Below are 17331 nucleotides of genomic sequence, written 5' to 3'. Positions count from 1 at the left end.
TACTGCTCGAAAGATGTGAGTGGCACATAATCCAATAGGAAAATTTAAACCTTAACGCAATAACATGATCACCTCGTTGCAATTTATTGGGAATTTAAGTTATCAACCTGCACATTTTGAAAAGTCTTTCACTTTCTGACTTGATTGATGTTGGTGAGCTACTGTTTACAGATATTTCACAAATGTTTGGATTAAATTATTACTTAAAGTGGATGTGAGACTTGAATTTATTTCTTGATGCCTTTTACTTAACTGGTGAGATCTAATTTGCCTTTGTTTTAACCACTTGTAACTGTCAGACTAAGCTGTTCCTGAGTTTATTTTGTAATTAAATAAACTGGCAATTAAATGCTGGCAATAATGAGAAGGTGAAAGATCAGTGGGAGTGATAATAATGATTGGCTGTAGTTACCATTACATGAGAAAGCCATACAGTAAAGCACATGCTGTCTCTCCTGTATTTCCACTTCTTTTGTATACAGTTTGTTGCTGACTTGTGACCCATGTAACTTATAACCATCCATTCATACCATGGGGGGGAAACCTGTATAAATTAACCATCACCGCCATCTATCGTTGTGGGTTGGTGGTGGGCTGTCAGGGGACTCTCTCAGCGGCCTGCTGTCGGTCCCCACACTGCTCCCTCCTGACAGTCTGCCACCAGCCCTCACACCAATCCCACTGCCCCCGCTCCCTCCAAGCAACCCGCCACCAGCCCTCGCTCTGATCCCACCACCCTGCTTCCAATGGACAAACGATAAAACGGATACAGTGAATTTCCAATGCATCCATTTCGAGATATGACCAGTCGGTCAGAACTGAACTCTGACGTACATCGGGGAATATCTGTACAAGTTTGGAGTAATCATGCTTTAACTTGAAGATGTGGACTAATTAATTGGAATATGAAAGGGTAATTTGTGGCAGTAATTTACTTTGCTGTATGACTTGCTGATATTGAAAAGTGGGAATCAAACTCATCAAGAAAATAAAAGATCAGAATAGTCAATGTTGGATTGGTTTTCCCCGGGCAAGCAATAAAATCCAGAACTTGCTGAGAACCATATCACAAGCATTCAAGGCCAGAAATCAGAATGCTACTGAAGGAGCAGGCATGACCTATGGAAAGCTACCTGATGGGCAGTGGAGATTTCAGATGAGAATGGAAAAAGCACAGGATACCTGACTGCTGTGGCGTGACCTAAATGACATAACCTGTTTCAGAGCCAAATCCGATGCAATTGGAGACATCAAAGCTTCATTCCCAAATGAGCTCGCTGCCACATGAACAATTTTTGACCACTAGAACAAGGAAAAACCACTGCACTCCCCCGCATCCCCTGATGATCCTCGACTGTCAGTATCCAAAGATGATGTATATGGGCTCCCTCAGGAGAGTGAATTTAAGTGATGCATCAGTCTAGATGAAATACTTCATTGAGAACTGAAAATGTGCTGAGCAACTGGCCAATGTTTTCATGGATAACTTCAGCATCTCGCTCTGACAGAGTGTGGTACCCACCTGTTTCAAACCGGCCTCAATCGCACCATCGTTCAAGAAGAATCAGAATTCATTGTGATGAACAATTCGGTGTTTTGCGGCAGCGTCGTCGTGCAAAAGCTCCTGTTATAACCATCTTGTGACATTACTATAAAAAAATTAAAATAATAGTGCACAAAATTAAGGTAGTGTCTTTGATTCATTGGTCATTCAGGAATCTGATGGCAATGGAAAAGAAGCTGTCCTTGTGCTGTTGAGTCCAATTCTTTAAGCTCCTGTACCTTTTTCCCCAAATGGTATCAGAGTGAAGAGGGCATGGCTTGGGTGGTGGGGGTCTTTGAGGATTAAGGCTGCTTTTTTTTAAAGAGCTCATGAGATGTCCTCGAAGGAGTGAAGTTTGGAGCCTGTGATGTTGCAGGCTTTTTAATCCCCAAATGGCTTACTTTGTTCTTTTGTCTAAAGTGTGAGAGTAAATTGGTAATTATTATTTTGCCTGGAAAGAATAAAAATGGCAAATATATTGCCACATGGATTAAAAAAAAAAGCCCATTAGTTAATCTTTCATTTGTAATATTGTGACTTGTTATTCCTTCCAATCAACCATAATAAGAAATCGAAAGAGAGCCTGTGCTGCTGCTTTGTCAGTTGAAAACAGTAACTTTGATCCTTGTTTTATCTCCTGGGCAAGGCCATTAGGCCCTTTCAAACTGCTGTGTAAAATGGGGTTAACTGGGCAATTTGCCTGGTTAGTGCACCAGTTACGCAATAGTTAGAAAGGGTTCGACCCGATCAACCCTGTCTGAATGCAGCTGGGTCCTTGACCGACCTTAGAAGTAGCCAGGGAACCCAATTAAACTTACCTAGGTCGTGTCCAAGGGCAATATGAAAACTAAAATGGCCAACCTGCTTATTCTGGCGCCATCAGTGCTTGCGTGCGTGCGTCACTGGGCAGCCAGCATCCGAACATCAGCAGTACTTCCGGAGAGTACATAACGTGTCATTGCCGGGGTGGGATCCCCCTTAAATTGCCAGGCTAGCATTTTAATAGGTGGATCCCCCTGCAATTTGAAAGGTGCTTCCAGCACCTTTGCCCCAGTAATTGCACCCAGGTCCCAAGAGGGCTACCCAGGTGCTGCAGTTTAAAAGAGACTATTGATTTATGCAATGAGTGGCAGTATCTACTTTAATAACATGGGTAAATTTGATTTTAAAATGTAAGTTTCTAAAATACACATTGAAATTTTTGTCAATTTATTCAGAAGAGGTTTTGCATTTAAATTTAATTAAGTTTTAATCATAGATTTAGGTTTTTCTGGGACTTCGGATATTAGAGCAATCATCTCATTGAATCAGGTATTGCCAACTGATTAGAGATGTTTGCATCTTAACAAGAGTAAAGGCCATGGACGAAGTGAGGATAAAATAAATTTTGTCCATATATGCACATTATGTATAAGTAGTAAAGGAGTAAATGACCAAGTGGAGCAGATTGAGCTTGAGGAAAATAATTTTAAAAAAAAAGAGTCCGAAATGAGTATGTTAAATGTTAAGAATATCAAACAAATTAAACATTACAAAGGTCCATAAGTAATTAAAGAATTGCATGAGTGATTCATAAACAATGATATGGAAATGTCATTTTTTTTCAGTGAAAACTGGAGCAATAAGGAAATGTCTGAAGTGGAAGATGTCTTAATAAAAAAGGATTAACTACCAGACAAACTGAATGAACTTGAAACAAAACTTGTGCCCATTGAATTGCATTGAAAAAGTCTAACTAAATGAGAAAGAAGGCAAAAAGAGTTGTAGCAATATATTTTTTAAAAAGTCAATGAAGTAAAAAGGCCAAAAGATTTTCAAGCAGCAAATATTTCTTGTCAAAAACCAAATACTGGAAATCTTAATTGCGAATCAGATTTTTAAACCTCAATACAGCTGCTTGAGCATTCTGTGGAGAAAATCGGGGTTAATGTTTCAGTCCCATAATCCTTAAGAACTTGGGGTGGGGGGGGGGGGAGGGGAAAGTATAAACTTTGTTAATACTTTCCAACTTTTTTAAGTTCATGTTGAATCGTTCGTTTGATATGTTAACTTTTTTCTCTCTGAGATTTTGTATGACCTGCTGAGAATTTCAATTACTTTCTAATTTTATTTTTCCTCCACCTTCATGAAGAGAGATGAACTACTCCAAATGGAGGTTGTTTTGACATTTAGTAGGAAAGATGCAAGAAAAATAACAATGAGATTAAGACATTAGAAATGAGCAGAAAATAGTTAGGACAGCAAATCAATCCTACAGGATTGCTAGATTTTTGGTAGCGCTGGACTAGCAAATTTTTGAATTAATTTCATATTAGGCCTATTAATATCTCAACACCTAAAATCTTTTTTTTTTCAAAAGTTGCTGTTTAAGTTTTCCAGTGTGAGATCAAAGGGCATACAGGAAACACGATCCAGCATATTTAAGGTACAAATGCCCCAGTGTGTTTAAAGGGGCCTGGGAAACAGTCCCAGTAAAGTTAAAGGGAGCATAGGAAACTGCTCGTGTGAGATGAAAGGGAGTATGCAAAATAGGGCCTCGTGAAATTGACAGGATTGCAGGAACTGAATCCTATTGAACCATTGGGATTTCTAAATGATCGGTTATTCAATTATCAAAGTTTTATTGCATTTATTTCTAAATGTTGAATGTTTCTTAAGCCATTGTGTGCAATTCTGATTTGGAACTGGAAGGGTTTAGAGTGCTGAAGAAAGAACAAAAAAAATTGTGCGTTGGTAATATTGAATCGACCATGGCATGCTCTTTTTGAAAGATCAAAGACAAAGAAACAAGGCAGCTCTTCATAATTATAAATGGGATGCAACATGGGATAGCCATCAACAAATTAGATAACGTTGTTTGTATTTCTCGTTACGATTTACAGGTAAATCCAGATTGGTATTTGTTCCATGATCACCTCCCTTTCATCTAACCGTATCAACATAACCCTCTTATATTTTCTTGTTACATGTTAAATGCATCCATGTTTGTTACTTTAGCTGTTACTTGTTCTGGTGAGTTCTACATTTTCTATGAGGTAAAAAGTTCTTGTGAATTTCTTTGGATTTATTAATGCCTATTGTGTGTAGCCTCAAATTCTATCTTCCTCCTTGGTAAAAACACCACCATCTTTATACTTGTAATTGAAAATGCAAGAATTCTTGGAAGCTTTTTTGATGAAAGCATAAGAATCACTCGGCTATTTTACAGTTTTGGGAATGGAATTTCTGGTATGATATTCCAGTTCTGCTTTTTAATTATTACTTGCAAGAATGAAACTTGCATTTTGTTTAAATTTCATTATTGATTCACCTTAAATTTTAGTGCTTTTAGAATTTTGTTCATCTTATTTTTCTGACGAAAATATAGTTAATAACTATCCCATCCAAATCGAAATTTTCTTTTGTGCTTCATTTCTAAGGATACCTTGTTTATTATCTCTCAAATTTGAAGATGTTGTGAACTTTATAATAAATTTTGTTTGCAGTGGCAGTACTAGTCATTAGAAATTGCTGACTTTGCAAAACTTTTAATCTAGTAATGATGGATTTTCCTTAAGTTAATAAATCAGATATTCATGATGAGTAAATAAATCATTTCACTACCATATTGATTTTTAAAAAATGAACAATTTCCATTTGGGGCTTCCATTTAGGAAGCACTAAAAGTAAATATGACGAATGAAAACATTACATGCCAGTCAGAAATATAACTGACCACATCGCAAATATTTGGTAAAATATTGATCGAACATGTTACTTTTTTGGGTCATTCTTTAATTCAACAATTAAGTGTTTGAATGATTTCTGTGAAGTTGGTTTGACCCACGCTTTGCATTGTCTCAGTAATTTCCTTGTGTTTTAAAACCGGACATTTGCCATAAGAAATGACACAGTAGTGCTTATGCCATGACTAGATTCAATTAAATGGATTGAGATTAAATTGTAAACAATTGCCAAAAATTTGCTTGTTGAGGGAAGATTCAAATCCAACAAAATAGTTGGTAGTTATGTTTGTCTCTTTATCCAATAACAAGCTCATGAGCATAAGGATGTAGATGGTACTTAAGATGGCAAATGGAAAATATTGTGGAAAGATGTAGCGATTAGGAAGAAAAGAAAATTTTTAATGTGGCAAGAGCTAGTAAAAGTGGGTGTAAATTGGAATCTGGTCCATGAAATGCAAGTATTATCCTTTGCATTATAGCTTCAAGGACTGTAATCTCCCCTTTGATAGATCTTGGGGCGAGGTACACATTTCAGTTAAGATCCGGCTGAGTATTAAAAATCTGTGCTGAGCAACTTACCAACATATTCACGGATATCTTCAACATCTCACTCCATCAGGGCAAAGTACCCACCTACTTCAAACAGGTGTCAATCATACCAGAAGAGTGTAGTAACTTGCCTTAATGACTCTCTACTAGTAGCACATAATCACAGAGATGAAGTGTTTTGAAGGGCTGGTGTTGAATCATATCAGCTCCTGTCTGAGTGGTGACATGAAGCCAATTCACCTATCATAGCAGCAGGTCAACAGCACATGCCATCTCATTGGCTCCACACAAAGCCCTGGATAGCAAAGATGCTTTCAATCAGGATGCTCTTTAATGACTACAGTTTGGCATTTAACACCATCATCTTCTCAGATGGTCAGTAAACTCCCAGATCTGGAACTCAACACCCCTCTATGTAATTGGATCCTCGATTTCCTTACCTTCAGACCACAATCACTGAGGATTGGCAATAACATCTCCATGATCCCCATCAGTACTGCTCCCCCCTCCCCCCCACAGATCTGCTTTCTTCGGCCCCTTCTCTACATAGTTTGCACCTATGACTGTGTGACTTGGTGCAACGATAACACCATCTACAATTTGCCAAGATACCACGGTAGTGAACTTTTAAAAAAAGATGATGAGTCAGCATACAGGAAAGGAGTTTAAAAACTTGGCCGAATGGTGCACCAACAACAACCTTGCACCCAATGTCATCAGAACCAAGGAGCTGATTGTTGACTCAGGAAGAGAAAACCAGAGGTATACGATCATTGAGATCAGAGGTGGAGAAGGTGAGCAAATTTAAGTTCTTGGGAGTCACTAACTCAGAGGACTTTTCCTGGTCCAAACACACTAATGGCATTGTGAAGTAAGCATGTCAGACCCTCGACTTCCTCAGGAGTTTGCAGAGGTTTGGTATGACATCAGAAACCCTGACAAATTTCTGCAGATGTTTGGTGAAACGTGCGCTGACTGGCTGCATCATGGTCTGGTATGGGGACACCAATACCCTTGAGCATAAAAACCCTCCAAATTGTAGTGGACACAGTCTAGGACATCACAGGTCAAACCTACCCCAACATTGAGAACATCTACAGTAAATGCTGCCGTCAGAGAGAAGAAGCAATCACCAAGGATCCACACCATCCAGCACGCGCTCTGTTCTCGCTGCTACCATCAGGAAAGAGGTGCAGGTGCCACAAGACTCGTACCACCCAGTTCAGGAAGAGCTGCTACCCCTCCACCATCAGACTTCTCAATGACAAACTCAATTAGGACTCATTTAAGGACTCTTACTTTTGCATGCTGATTATTATTTTTCTCTGGATTGTTCAGTCAGTTTGTTTACACCTGTATGTTTTGTACCGTTTTTGCATTACCAATAAGTGAAAATTCTGCCTCGACAACAGGAAAAAGAATCTCACAGTTGTGTGTGACGTAATGCATGTACTCTGACAATAAATCCAAAACTAACTTTTGACTTCACAACTACAATTAAAAGCAATGGAAATAATGCAAGTGTTTTTCTTTGAGCCTTATAATTTTCAAGCTAGCACTGAACAATCTTTAATAAAGCTCCTTGTATACAATATTATTGTTTTTTCCATATGTGCATTATCTGGCATGGATGTCATACCCAGTACCTTAAAATGCAATTCCTGTTTAGTTTTTTTAGATTACTGGTATCCCCCTTGTGGATGAAAGCCAAAGTTGCATACAATCTGGAATATCGAGGACATTAATAACCTGAAACTGAAAAGATTCCATGAAAATTCAAAATAAATTAATAAATTCTGTTTTCAGTGGTTTTTGCCTTTTTGTGTATTAAGAATCTAAGGTTGACATAACTCCCTCAATCTTTTGAATAACCTAGGATTTATTTGCCGTCACTGCTTCCTATTTTATATTGCTGTACAATTGATTTTGTTTCCATCTTCTTGCACTCCCATTTGCAATTTGTATTTGATATTCAAAATATATAGATGCAGCTATGCTGTATTTCACTTCACTGTAAACTTTGAGAATCCATTTAATTAGGTTCCTATACCCACATCTTATAAAATGCCCTTGGGCCATCTTAAGGAATGTTTTTGGAGCATATTTAGTTTAGCAGTTATTGAAAAATACTCAATGCAAAGGATGGACAACAATGTAAAATCAAAACTGGTCAGTTTCATTGAAACTGAAGATCCACATTTAGTTTCCAGGCTTCATTTTATTTCTTGAATGTAGTTTGTATCCATTCTTTTAATCGGTAAATTAAATATATATTTCATTCCTATCAAAATTAAATCCCAATGGATATCCAGCAGGGTATACTAAAGATGTGTGACATGATTTCTGATTATCCATAAATTACTTAACCAAAATTCTGTTATCTGAAAAAAATCTTGGCGGTAACATTATATCACAAGTTGGGGGGAAAAATTTACCCAACATTCTCATGTGGAGCTCTGATGCACTGTTAGTGACAGTTTGGTAACATCAGTGAGCAATTGGAGGAGGTCGGCGGGTCAGGCAGCACATGGGGAGATTGTCCTCATTTCAGGTAACTCCTTCCCCTCTCTCTTTCGATTTCTTTTTTACCCTCCTTTGTACTTAGTTCTTCACTGACCCCAGAGTCAGCATCAGAACAAATCTAATCGGGCATTAGGGTAACTGCATGGGGCGGGGGGGGGGGGGAGGGGACACTGATTTTTCGATAGCATCCAGGTGGGAGGGGGTGTGATGGCAAGACCTTGGACTCCCAAGCAGTATAGGCAACGGCAGTGGAGAGATGTCTGGGATTGGAGCAGGGACCTCAGGCTCCCGGCCAGGTTCTGTGACGGTGGCATGAGTGGGGATCTTGGACTCCCGGGCAGGATTGGTGAAGGCTGGCACAAGGATCCTGCTGATTTCTCAGTTATCCAAAGAATGCATTTAATTGATATACGTCCAGTCCAGAGCATTTCAGATAATCTGAAACTTACTGTACTGACCATTTAAAGTATGCTTTGAAATACTTTGTTTGCTACTTTGTAATTACCTGATAACTTGCACACTCATATCAACTGGAAATTGAATTTTATCCAAATGGGCTTCATGGGTAGAATTTGAACCTCCTATTGAAGGATACATTTGATTTCCGTTGTTAACTCTTATAACGAGACTCCATTACTGAAATTTGTGCAACATTTTTCTGCTCTTTGCCAGTTTTGTTGCACCATGCCCAACACTTCCACTACTGCTATTCAATTGTAGCCAGAGGAATATCTGTAATGACATTTCTTCCTGCTTTCATGCTGTATGGTTTGCAGCCATGAAGATCTATTCTCATCTCTCATCCGTTAAGTGTCTGTGGGTCATTTTGGAAACAATATTGAGGAAAGCTGTTGTGAAACAAGGTCTGCAGGTGCTGTGACTGTCATAAATACACAAATGCTAGCGAAACCCAGCATGTCCAACAGAGTCCATAAGAGGCAAAGACATGGACAGGAAGGCAGGAGAGAAAAGTTGAGAATTAGTCAGGGGTACGCCTGTGTATGCAGAACTGGAGAAAAGGAGACCTAGGTATAGGGTCTGGGGGTGGGGGGGAAGCATGCTAGTTCAACTATGCCTTTTTTCTTCACAACTATTTCAATATATCCAGATATTGTTTGATGGGCATTCAGATTGTCTTCATGTAGACATTGAAGACCAATATATTTGGTTTCCATCGCAAAAGTCTATTGAAAACATTTATCCCTGCAGTTATGACCCCCTTTTTGCTTTTGTTGCCTGCCTCATTTAAGTTTGAAAGATTTTCATAAATTGGCATTTAAAATTATTTTCCCAGAGAGCATTTACTGTTGCCGCTTATTTTGTTCATTTTGAATCCATCAGGTTCCAAGGTGCAACTTGTATGCTTAATCCAAGCAGGAAGATCGGAAAAAAAAAACAAGAACATATAATTTATTTCTATTTTGTTTTTAATTGCATTTGCTGAACTCTCCTTTTTTAGATTATGTACATAATTTATTATCCTTGTCTAATCTGCTGCTGAAGCCCTCATTCATGCTTTGGTACATGGAAATAATGAAGTTTCTAATACCCTTTTGATGAGATGTGAAGTCAAACCATGCCTCTGCCAAAACTCTTTAACAAATTGTTTCCTTCTCACCCCTGCAATACAAATCCACAATGCAAGATAGAAAAGATTATTAATGGATAAAAATAAGTCATATTAAGCATTTCTACTGAGGAGAAAGGTGATTAATGATGTACAACAACTATGACCTACTGTCTTATTTGAAAATTTGTTTCATTTTTTTTCTAATTCCTACATGATCCTGACCAATCCACATCCATAATTTTCTGTGGGTATGCAGTCTTTTATGTTGTCTGTTTTCCATTTTGATGTCATGGACATCCTAAATTTAACGTCTGTGGTTGCTAATATTGCGCTCCATCTGTAAAGGCTTGCTACTTTGAATTCTCAACCCTGCTTCCTTTAAGAGACCATTTGTGTCTATCCCTTTAACCAATCTTTGGCTATCTGCCTTGCTGTCTCCAGATATGGCTTGAATTCAGAAAACATTTGAATGATTTGCCTTAAGAAAATATTACACTTAAAGGACCTGCACAATTTCAATATCTTGAAGTTTAGTTAAAATGACTGTTGAACTCTGAAGCAACTTCCTGAGTTTCGGGCTCAAGCCCAACATGTCAGTTATGTATTTTTATTATGTATTTTTACCATTGCTACATAAAAGACACTGTTTGACCTGCTGAGTCTCTCCAGATTTTTGTGTTTTTACTTCAATCGCGGAGTCTACAGATTTTCATGATTTACTCCTGAATTTGAGGTAATTTCAAATGCAGGGCAACAATTCAATCAACCAAATTAAATCTACTTTGAGCAAGGAAGGTACAGGTCCAATAGGTTAAAAATTCCCACTATAAGACAGAAAGAAACAAATGTACCCTGAGCACACAAGAATTTGTGATATTTTTCTTAGACCTCTTATTCGTGTAGTCACTATCTCCCGCCCCTTTTTTGCATTTAGAAGTTGCCTGCTGGTCACTGTTGTGTCAGAATTGTTTTGGCCTTTTATAGACATTGGGCACATTGCTACTTTAGTTTTCCCCACTGAAATTCTATTCAAATTGCTATGGTTTGCAGCAACACAGTGAAGCACTGATCATGGGCTATCTATGTTTAGGTGAAAGGGAGATGATTAAAAGTTGGGTAGGAAGTGGGCATTTCCATGAAAAGTGAATTTAATTGGCACACAATATCTCAATATGGGCCTAGGGTGTTGTATCAGGACTTCAGTCTTGGCTTTCTTAACTGTGTATCAATTAATTGCATTTGCACCATACTTTTGGTGTTGTTAAATAGCACTTAATAGGGCATAATGGGTAAATCAAAGCTTGCCTGACAAGGTTGCTTTTTACATAATGAATGGAAGACTGGGTCATGGGGAAAATTTGAGATGCATAGCCTAGATTGACTAAGTCATAAGCACTAGTATGAAAAGACAATACTTGATGTGTTTGAGAAGGTTCCAGGGGGAAAAAAAATAATGGAGTGATATGAAAGAAAGAACTATAAATTAAATTGTGATAGATCAGAAGAGCAGAAGTTTGGGAATAGAACCATTTATGGGTTAGAGTATTGTCAAGAGCAGTATTTTTCATGAATTCAAGATGGTGGACAACATAAAATGTGTTCTTGCCCAGAAGAGAATTGAAATAGTTGATTATCAAAGATTAATAAAACATGGATAAGACAAATAAGTCAGGTTTGTGAACCCAAACCTGACTTGTGGTCGTGAGGTTGACTTGACGTAACTATCCTCCAAGTTGAAGTTCTTTTAAGATTTATTCATTGATGCTGTAAATTAGCCAGTTTGGAGTCAAGGTAATGCTGATAAGCATAATCTGGTTTAGCTCCTTATAATTTCTGCTGTTTTTCCATATTTGTGCAAATATCTTTTTTTCTGCAGCACATTTCTTATGCATTGCTGCAGGAGTTTGTTGGAAAACTGCTGGAAAAATGTTTTCCCCAGCAATCCAATGTAAAAAAAAAAAAGTTCTGTTTGATATTTCATACGGCAAATGATGAAAACCTCAATCTAAAATGTTGCACACTTCTTTTGAACTGACCTTCATGCACCAGTAGGAGAGTATAGCCTGATTTATTTTGGGGTGGGGGGAGGGGGGTGGATAGAAATATTTGGGTACTGTTGTAAATGATCTATTATTGCCTGTATTTCATCATGTGTTGTATTGTCAGTTTGCCTTTCAATTTTTTTGATGCCTGAGAACCTTCACCGTTCCCTCTTGGGTTAGATTAACAAATTCTTCATAGTTACATCACAGGAGCAGGTTCTTTAGCCATGAAGTCAGTACGAAACATAAAGAAAAATTGAACACATCTCTATTCCCTGCAAATTTTGTGCATCTCTGGAATCCTCTTAAATGCTTCTATTATATCTTCTTCCACCACTACCCATCTTGGCCCATTCCAGACACTCACCACTCTCCATGTTATGCAAGATTCGATCTCCACATCTTTAAACTCCCTTCCCCACTGACTTTTCCCCATGGGAAAAATAATTTTTCAATTTTCAACTATCGCAGATTAAAACTTTTCTTAGTCCAAATATCAGAATGTTAATGTGATCTGCTGTCTCTAGAATTTATCGATTAATCTCCAGACCACATTGGATTTTTGCATCCTGGATGCCTGTTGGGCAAAGGCCTCTTGGAGTTCTTGGAAATTTAACTGGGTATATGCTGTGTTTAATAATTTAAATGTGCCATATGTTGATTTAAATTCAGTCAATTCAATAAAAGGCAATTAAAAAAAAAGTAGCTTTATCAATTGAAGGTTGTGAACTGATCTGGTTCACAATTGCCTTTTCAGGCAAGAATTCTGTCCTCCTTGACTAACTCTAGATTTATAACCCCCTATGGTTGATGATTAACTGCCCACTCTGCTCATGAGCAGCAAGAGATGCTGATAAGATGCAGATGAACTAAAGGGTTGTATTATTCTCATTCTGGAGTGCTCCTGTCTTAACTGAAGAATGCAATGTTGATATTTTTGCAGGCAAGTTTGCACACTACCTGCAAGTTATGTTCCTCCTAAGCCTTCTGTCCATACGCACAAGAGAAGCCGAGTTTTCTTCCATCTGGCTTATGTGAGAAAGTGCAGCAAAGAAAACCTGATTATTGGATTGTTTATTTTGGTGAAGAATTTGTCTCTCAGCTAATATTCATTGCAAACTAAATGGGGTAATATGCCTTTAAATACTGCACTGGTATAATTAATGACCAAGTAGTAGAGCACTAAATTGTGACTTTGCTGACTGGAGAATTTCCCAACCTCTTAAAATTAATTTATATTGAGGATAAGTCATGGTCTGTTTGTTTAGGGCAAGTTGACAAGTTCTAAAAGCAAAAGAAAATTAGTTATTCACAATCAGGGGACACCAAGTTCATTGAATAATTTGACTGTAGATGGCAGTGCCAAATGTTTACTGATATAACTTCATGTGCAGGCAATTTGCAATTATGCTTTTGTGGCCCAATGATTTATCAATGAACTGAAGGGATCAGCATATTTCCAAGATTAAAACTGAAAGATCAATTGCATCTTTTGCATTGAATTTAGAGGTCCAAAACCAGGGTGCTGAAGTTTTTCCTAATTGATTTTTGGTTATGTGGGTATAACAAATCAAGAAAGAAATCTGCAAATACAATACAAAAAGAAACATCAACTGCTATCTCAAGCTAATATCCTTGACTGGGAATGCTTTTGGATGATTCAGGAGATTAATTATCTGGAAGTTTTTTTAGATTTGTAGAGTTCAACAGCACAGAAACAGTTCTTTTGACACATCTTGCCCATGCTGATCCTATTAGCCCCTCTTCGGCCCGGATTCCTCCAAAATCTTTCTTGTCCATGTACTTAACTAAATGCCTTTAGAATGATACAATTACTTTTGTTTCCACCACTGGCACCAATCCGTGAATCCACGGAAAGTGCTGTTCAGCTCACTTAAATCTTTCTCGTCACCTTAATTCTCTTCCTTCTCGGTTTATATTTCCCAACCCTAGGAAAATAACTAATTACCTTTCTGTGCCCCTCATTTTATAAACCTCCAAGTCTCCCCAGCCTCCCAAACTCCAGGGAGAAATGTACTAGCCTCTCCTGACAATTCAAGCCAACCAATCCCATTCTCATGAATCTTCTCTGCACCCTTTCCAACATAATATTTTTCCTATTGTTGTTTGATCGGAACTGCAAACAATACTCCAAGTGGATCTTATCAACATATTCTGCTGTTGTAACATGATGTCACTGCTCCTGTATTCAGTAGCTTGATTGATGAAGGCAAGCATACCAACACGGCCTTCTTCATCCTGTCAACACGAGTTGCCCTTTCATGGAACCATACATCTGTACCCCAGGTGTCTGTTCTATAATGTGCTCTCCAGAACTCCTCCATTCTTGCAAGTCCAGCCCTAGGTTAACCTTGCAAAGTCCAACACCTGTACTTGTTTGAGTATTGCATATTGCATCTTTTTCTGCGTGAAGGATAATGCATTTTTTCATTCAGGAACATTGGGAAAATCCTGAAAGGCTAAGGTTCATTAATGTTGATTTGTTTTAATTTGGTGATTTGTGTTTTGTGATTGTCCGAGTTTGCCCCATTATTTTCTAGATTCTCCTTTACTCATTTTGTAGTCTGAACAAACATAAATGTAGTGTGAAAACTTGCAACAATTTCCTAACATCTACATTAAAGGTATTTATCTAAAAAAAATAAAAAGCAGTGGTTCCAAAACTAAACTGTTTTGAATCTGGGATCCACTCTTAATGATATTACTGGCCATTTAACACAACTGCATTGCCAGAATATAGCATCTTGCTAAGCCATTGGAGCACCTTTGACAAATACTACACTGTTTAGCTTTGGTAAGCAAGTTTTCAAGGATAGCATGTCGTAGGCTTTGTTGGTTCTAGAACAGAAAGAAAATTGCCATTGGCTTGTAGTGTTTTGATTACCTCTGAGGATATTGACGTTCTGGACTACAGGAAGCAAGTTGAATGTGTTTTGTGGATTGACATAACCGTTAATAATTCTCCAGATGATTTCCATATATTTGTGTTTTACACTGCTCCAATGAAGGCACTCTTGGAGTGCAATCTCCTTTTTTCTGCCCTTAGAGTTATTGTAACTATTGTGACCATTCATTCAAGCAATGTTCTATTCCTTCCATTTTAAACTTTTTGGTCCTGCGTCCACTCATCTTTATCATGCACCAAATTTTAATCATTTAATTCATCGAGGCCTTCAAAAATGTTTTTTTTTTTCATTTGTGGAATAAGCAGTCAGAGGAAACTATCGAAGCAGGTACAATTTTCAACAAAAAGGTATTTGAACAGATGTATTGATAGGATAGGTTTAGAAGGATTGGGATGAAATGCAGGCAATTGGGAATAAACTGCAATACCAACTTGGTCAGCACAGACAAGTTGGGCAAAAGGGCCTGTTCTGTGCTGTACAGCTGACCTTCTAATCCTTATCTCTCCTTTTTTCTCTATATTCTTGATAAATTATAATATTTCTAGCATGCTTTCCAGTCCAGATGATGGATATTTGAAATGTTAAATATGTTTCTTTTCATGGATGCAGCCTGACCCAGTGAATATTGCAGTTCTTATTTCAGATTTCTATCATCTCGATAACTAATTTTTCTTTATGTTAATGCATCAGGATGCTGAACAGCTCACATGAAATAAATATTAGATTTACAGCTTTTCTATATTTCAATGCATGCATAGTATGGGTCACTTTACAAATATATTGAATTGATATAAAACCTCAATAAAATTGTTTGATATTGAGTTTTATTTTTTTATTTTATGTGATAATAAAATCCCATCAGTACTGGTAGTGATTTCAATATAGCAAATATGATCTAAATTACCTACATTGGTAAACACAATGCCGAGAAACAATGCAAACAAAATTAACCAAGCTTAATTGGCCAACTGGTTTGAAGAGTAAAATTCCAAAGATTGGATTTTGGGGAATATCCTTTTGTCAAGCCTAATTCTTTTTTTTGTCTTAACCTAGGTTTCTGGATGCAAAACATAAAAACCATTACAAAATATACAACTTGTAAGTATGGATTTTATATTATTTCTTGTTACAGGTGTTCATTGTAGAAGTCATGAAGGGCTGCAACTCAAAAACAATTTTTTTGAAAAATGTGATGCAACAGTGATTTTCTTGTCTTTCTTTCATTTCTTCATTCAATGTATCATTACATTAACATGAGTTTCTCCTATACACAAGTAGAATGTACAGTTGGACTGAAATTATTTGCTGCAGCCAAAGATAAGGAGTACCAAATACAACAGTAAAAATTAAATTGCCACAATATAAAGGTAGTATTCATACCCATAACTACATTCTCACAAAGTAACTTTTGTAATGACATGTATCCCAATATCTACCACTTGTTACTGATTTCCAGTCAGAAAAAATACCCAGTCACCATTCCTGATACCTTGCCCATTTTGGATCCAATTCAATATTCTGGTTTAATCTACCATGCAGGACTTTTATCACAATTATTATAGATAGAAATGGCAAGATTAGGAAGTGCATTCGGTAAAAAAAACTTTAGCAATCTATTGCAGCATTGTTCAGTTGGTGCACAAAGGAGTGAATGAAGTACCAGTGAAGTAAGCTATTTTCTCTAAATGCTATTGGAGTTGCACTCCCCCAAACAGGTGGAGACTATATAATCATACTCCATGTGCCTTGCAAATGGAGTAGGTTGTTTTAGTGTACTCAACCTTAGTTTTGCACTTGTTGTTTGTGGTTAATCTCATTAAGTCACTGGTCAATGTTGTTCCTTTATTAAAGCCTTTAATGTCCATCAAATATTGAAATACTTTGCCCATGGATCAAGAAATGTGTCAAGAATGTTTATTTCTCTTTACTATACAGGTACTAACTAACGTGCTGACCTTTTCCAGTACCAAAATAATTTCAAATTAAGCTTTTCTATTTGGTGTTGCTTCAAATACTGATTTTGAATTTGGATTGTTATTTTTATTGAGGTGTATTATTATAAATCGTATTTGTACTGTAAAGAGTTGTTATCTCAGTTTAGTAATACAGTTCTGATTTTGACTGCATGATTCACAACAGTTATGGGAATATTATCATGTCAAGCAGTTATTTAGAATTTCATAATTCATTTTAAAATTCTAGTTGGGCAGCACTTAAACTTGGTGAAACAGTTGAGTACCAGACTGAAGACATCTTATTTCAGTGGCAGAATAAAGGATAGAACTTATTCTTTGAACTTGATGTTCTGGGTGTCCTCAAGAGGAATACTATAAAGATCTGATGTTAGGGAGATTCATTAGCAAGGACAGAGAAGTTGCAATTTTTCCTTGAACACAGTGACAGCAGATTTGATCACCTGAGGATGATGAAAATATAAACTAATATGTGGGCA

At 37.3% G+C, this 17331-nt stretch overlaps 1 protein-coding gene across 7 annotated transcripts in view; it reads left to right on the top strand.

The window, feature by feature from the left end:
• The window catches only part of ptenb (phosphatase and tensin homolog B), a 133970-nt gene that overhangs the window by 48788 nt on the left and 67851 nt on the right, over window positions 1-17331 (top strand). For all 7 annotated transcript variants that reach the window (XR_011345540.1, XM_069900640.1, XM_069900645.1 and 4 more), the window contains one exon: window positions 15933-15977. Coding sequence is in view for 6 of the 7 variants with exons in the window: in XM_069900640.1 (XP_069756741.1) it covers window positions 15933-15977 (45 nt within the window). In the remaining variant the exon portion in view is untranslated. The remainder of the gene's footprint in view (window positions 1-15932; window positions 15978-17331) is intronic.

The sequence above is a fragment of the Narcine bancroftii genome, chromosome 10 (genome assembly GCF_036971445.1).
Source record: "Narcine bancroftii isolate sNarBan1 chromosome 10, sNarBan1.hap1, whole genome shotgun sequence".
Classification (NCBI taxonomy): Eukaryota; Metazoa; Chordata; class Chondrichthyes; order Torpediniformes; family Narcinidae; genus Narcine; species Narcine bancroftii.
This window is presented reverse-complemented; position numbering and strand designations above follow the sequence as displayed.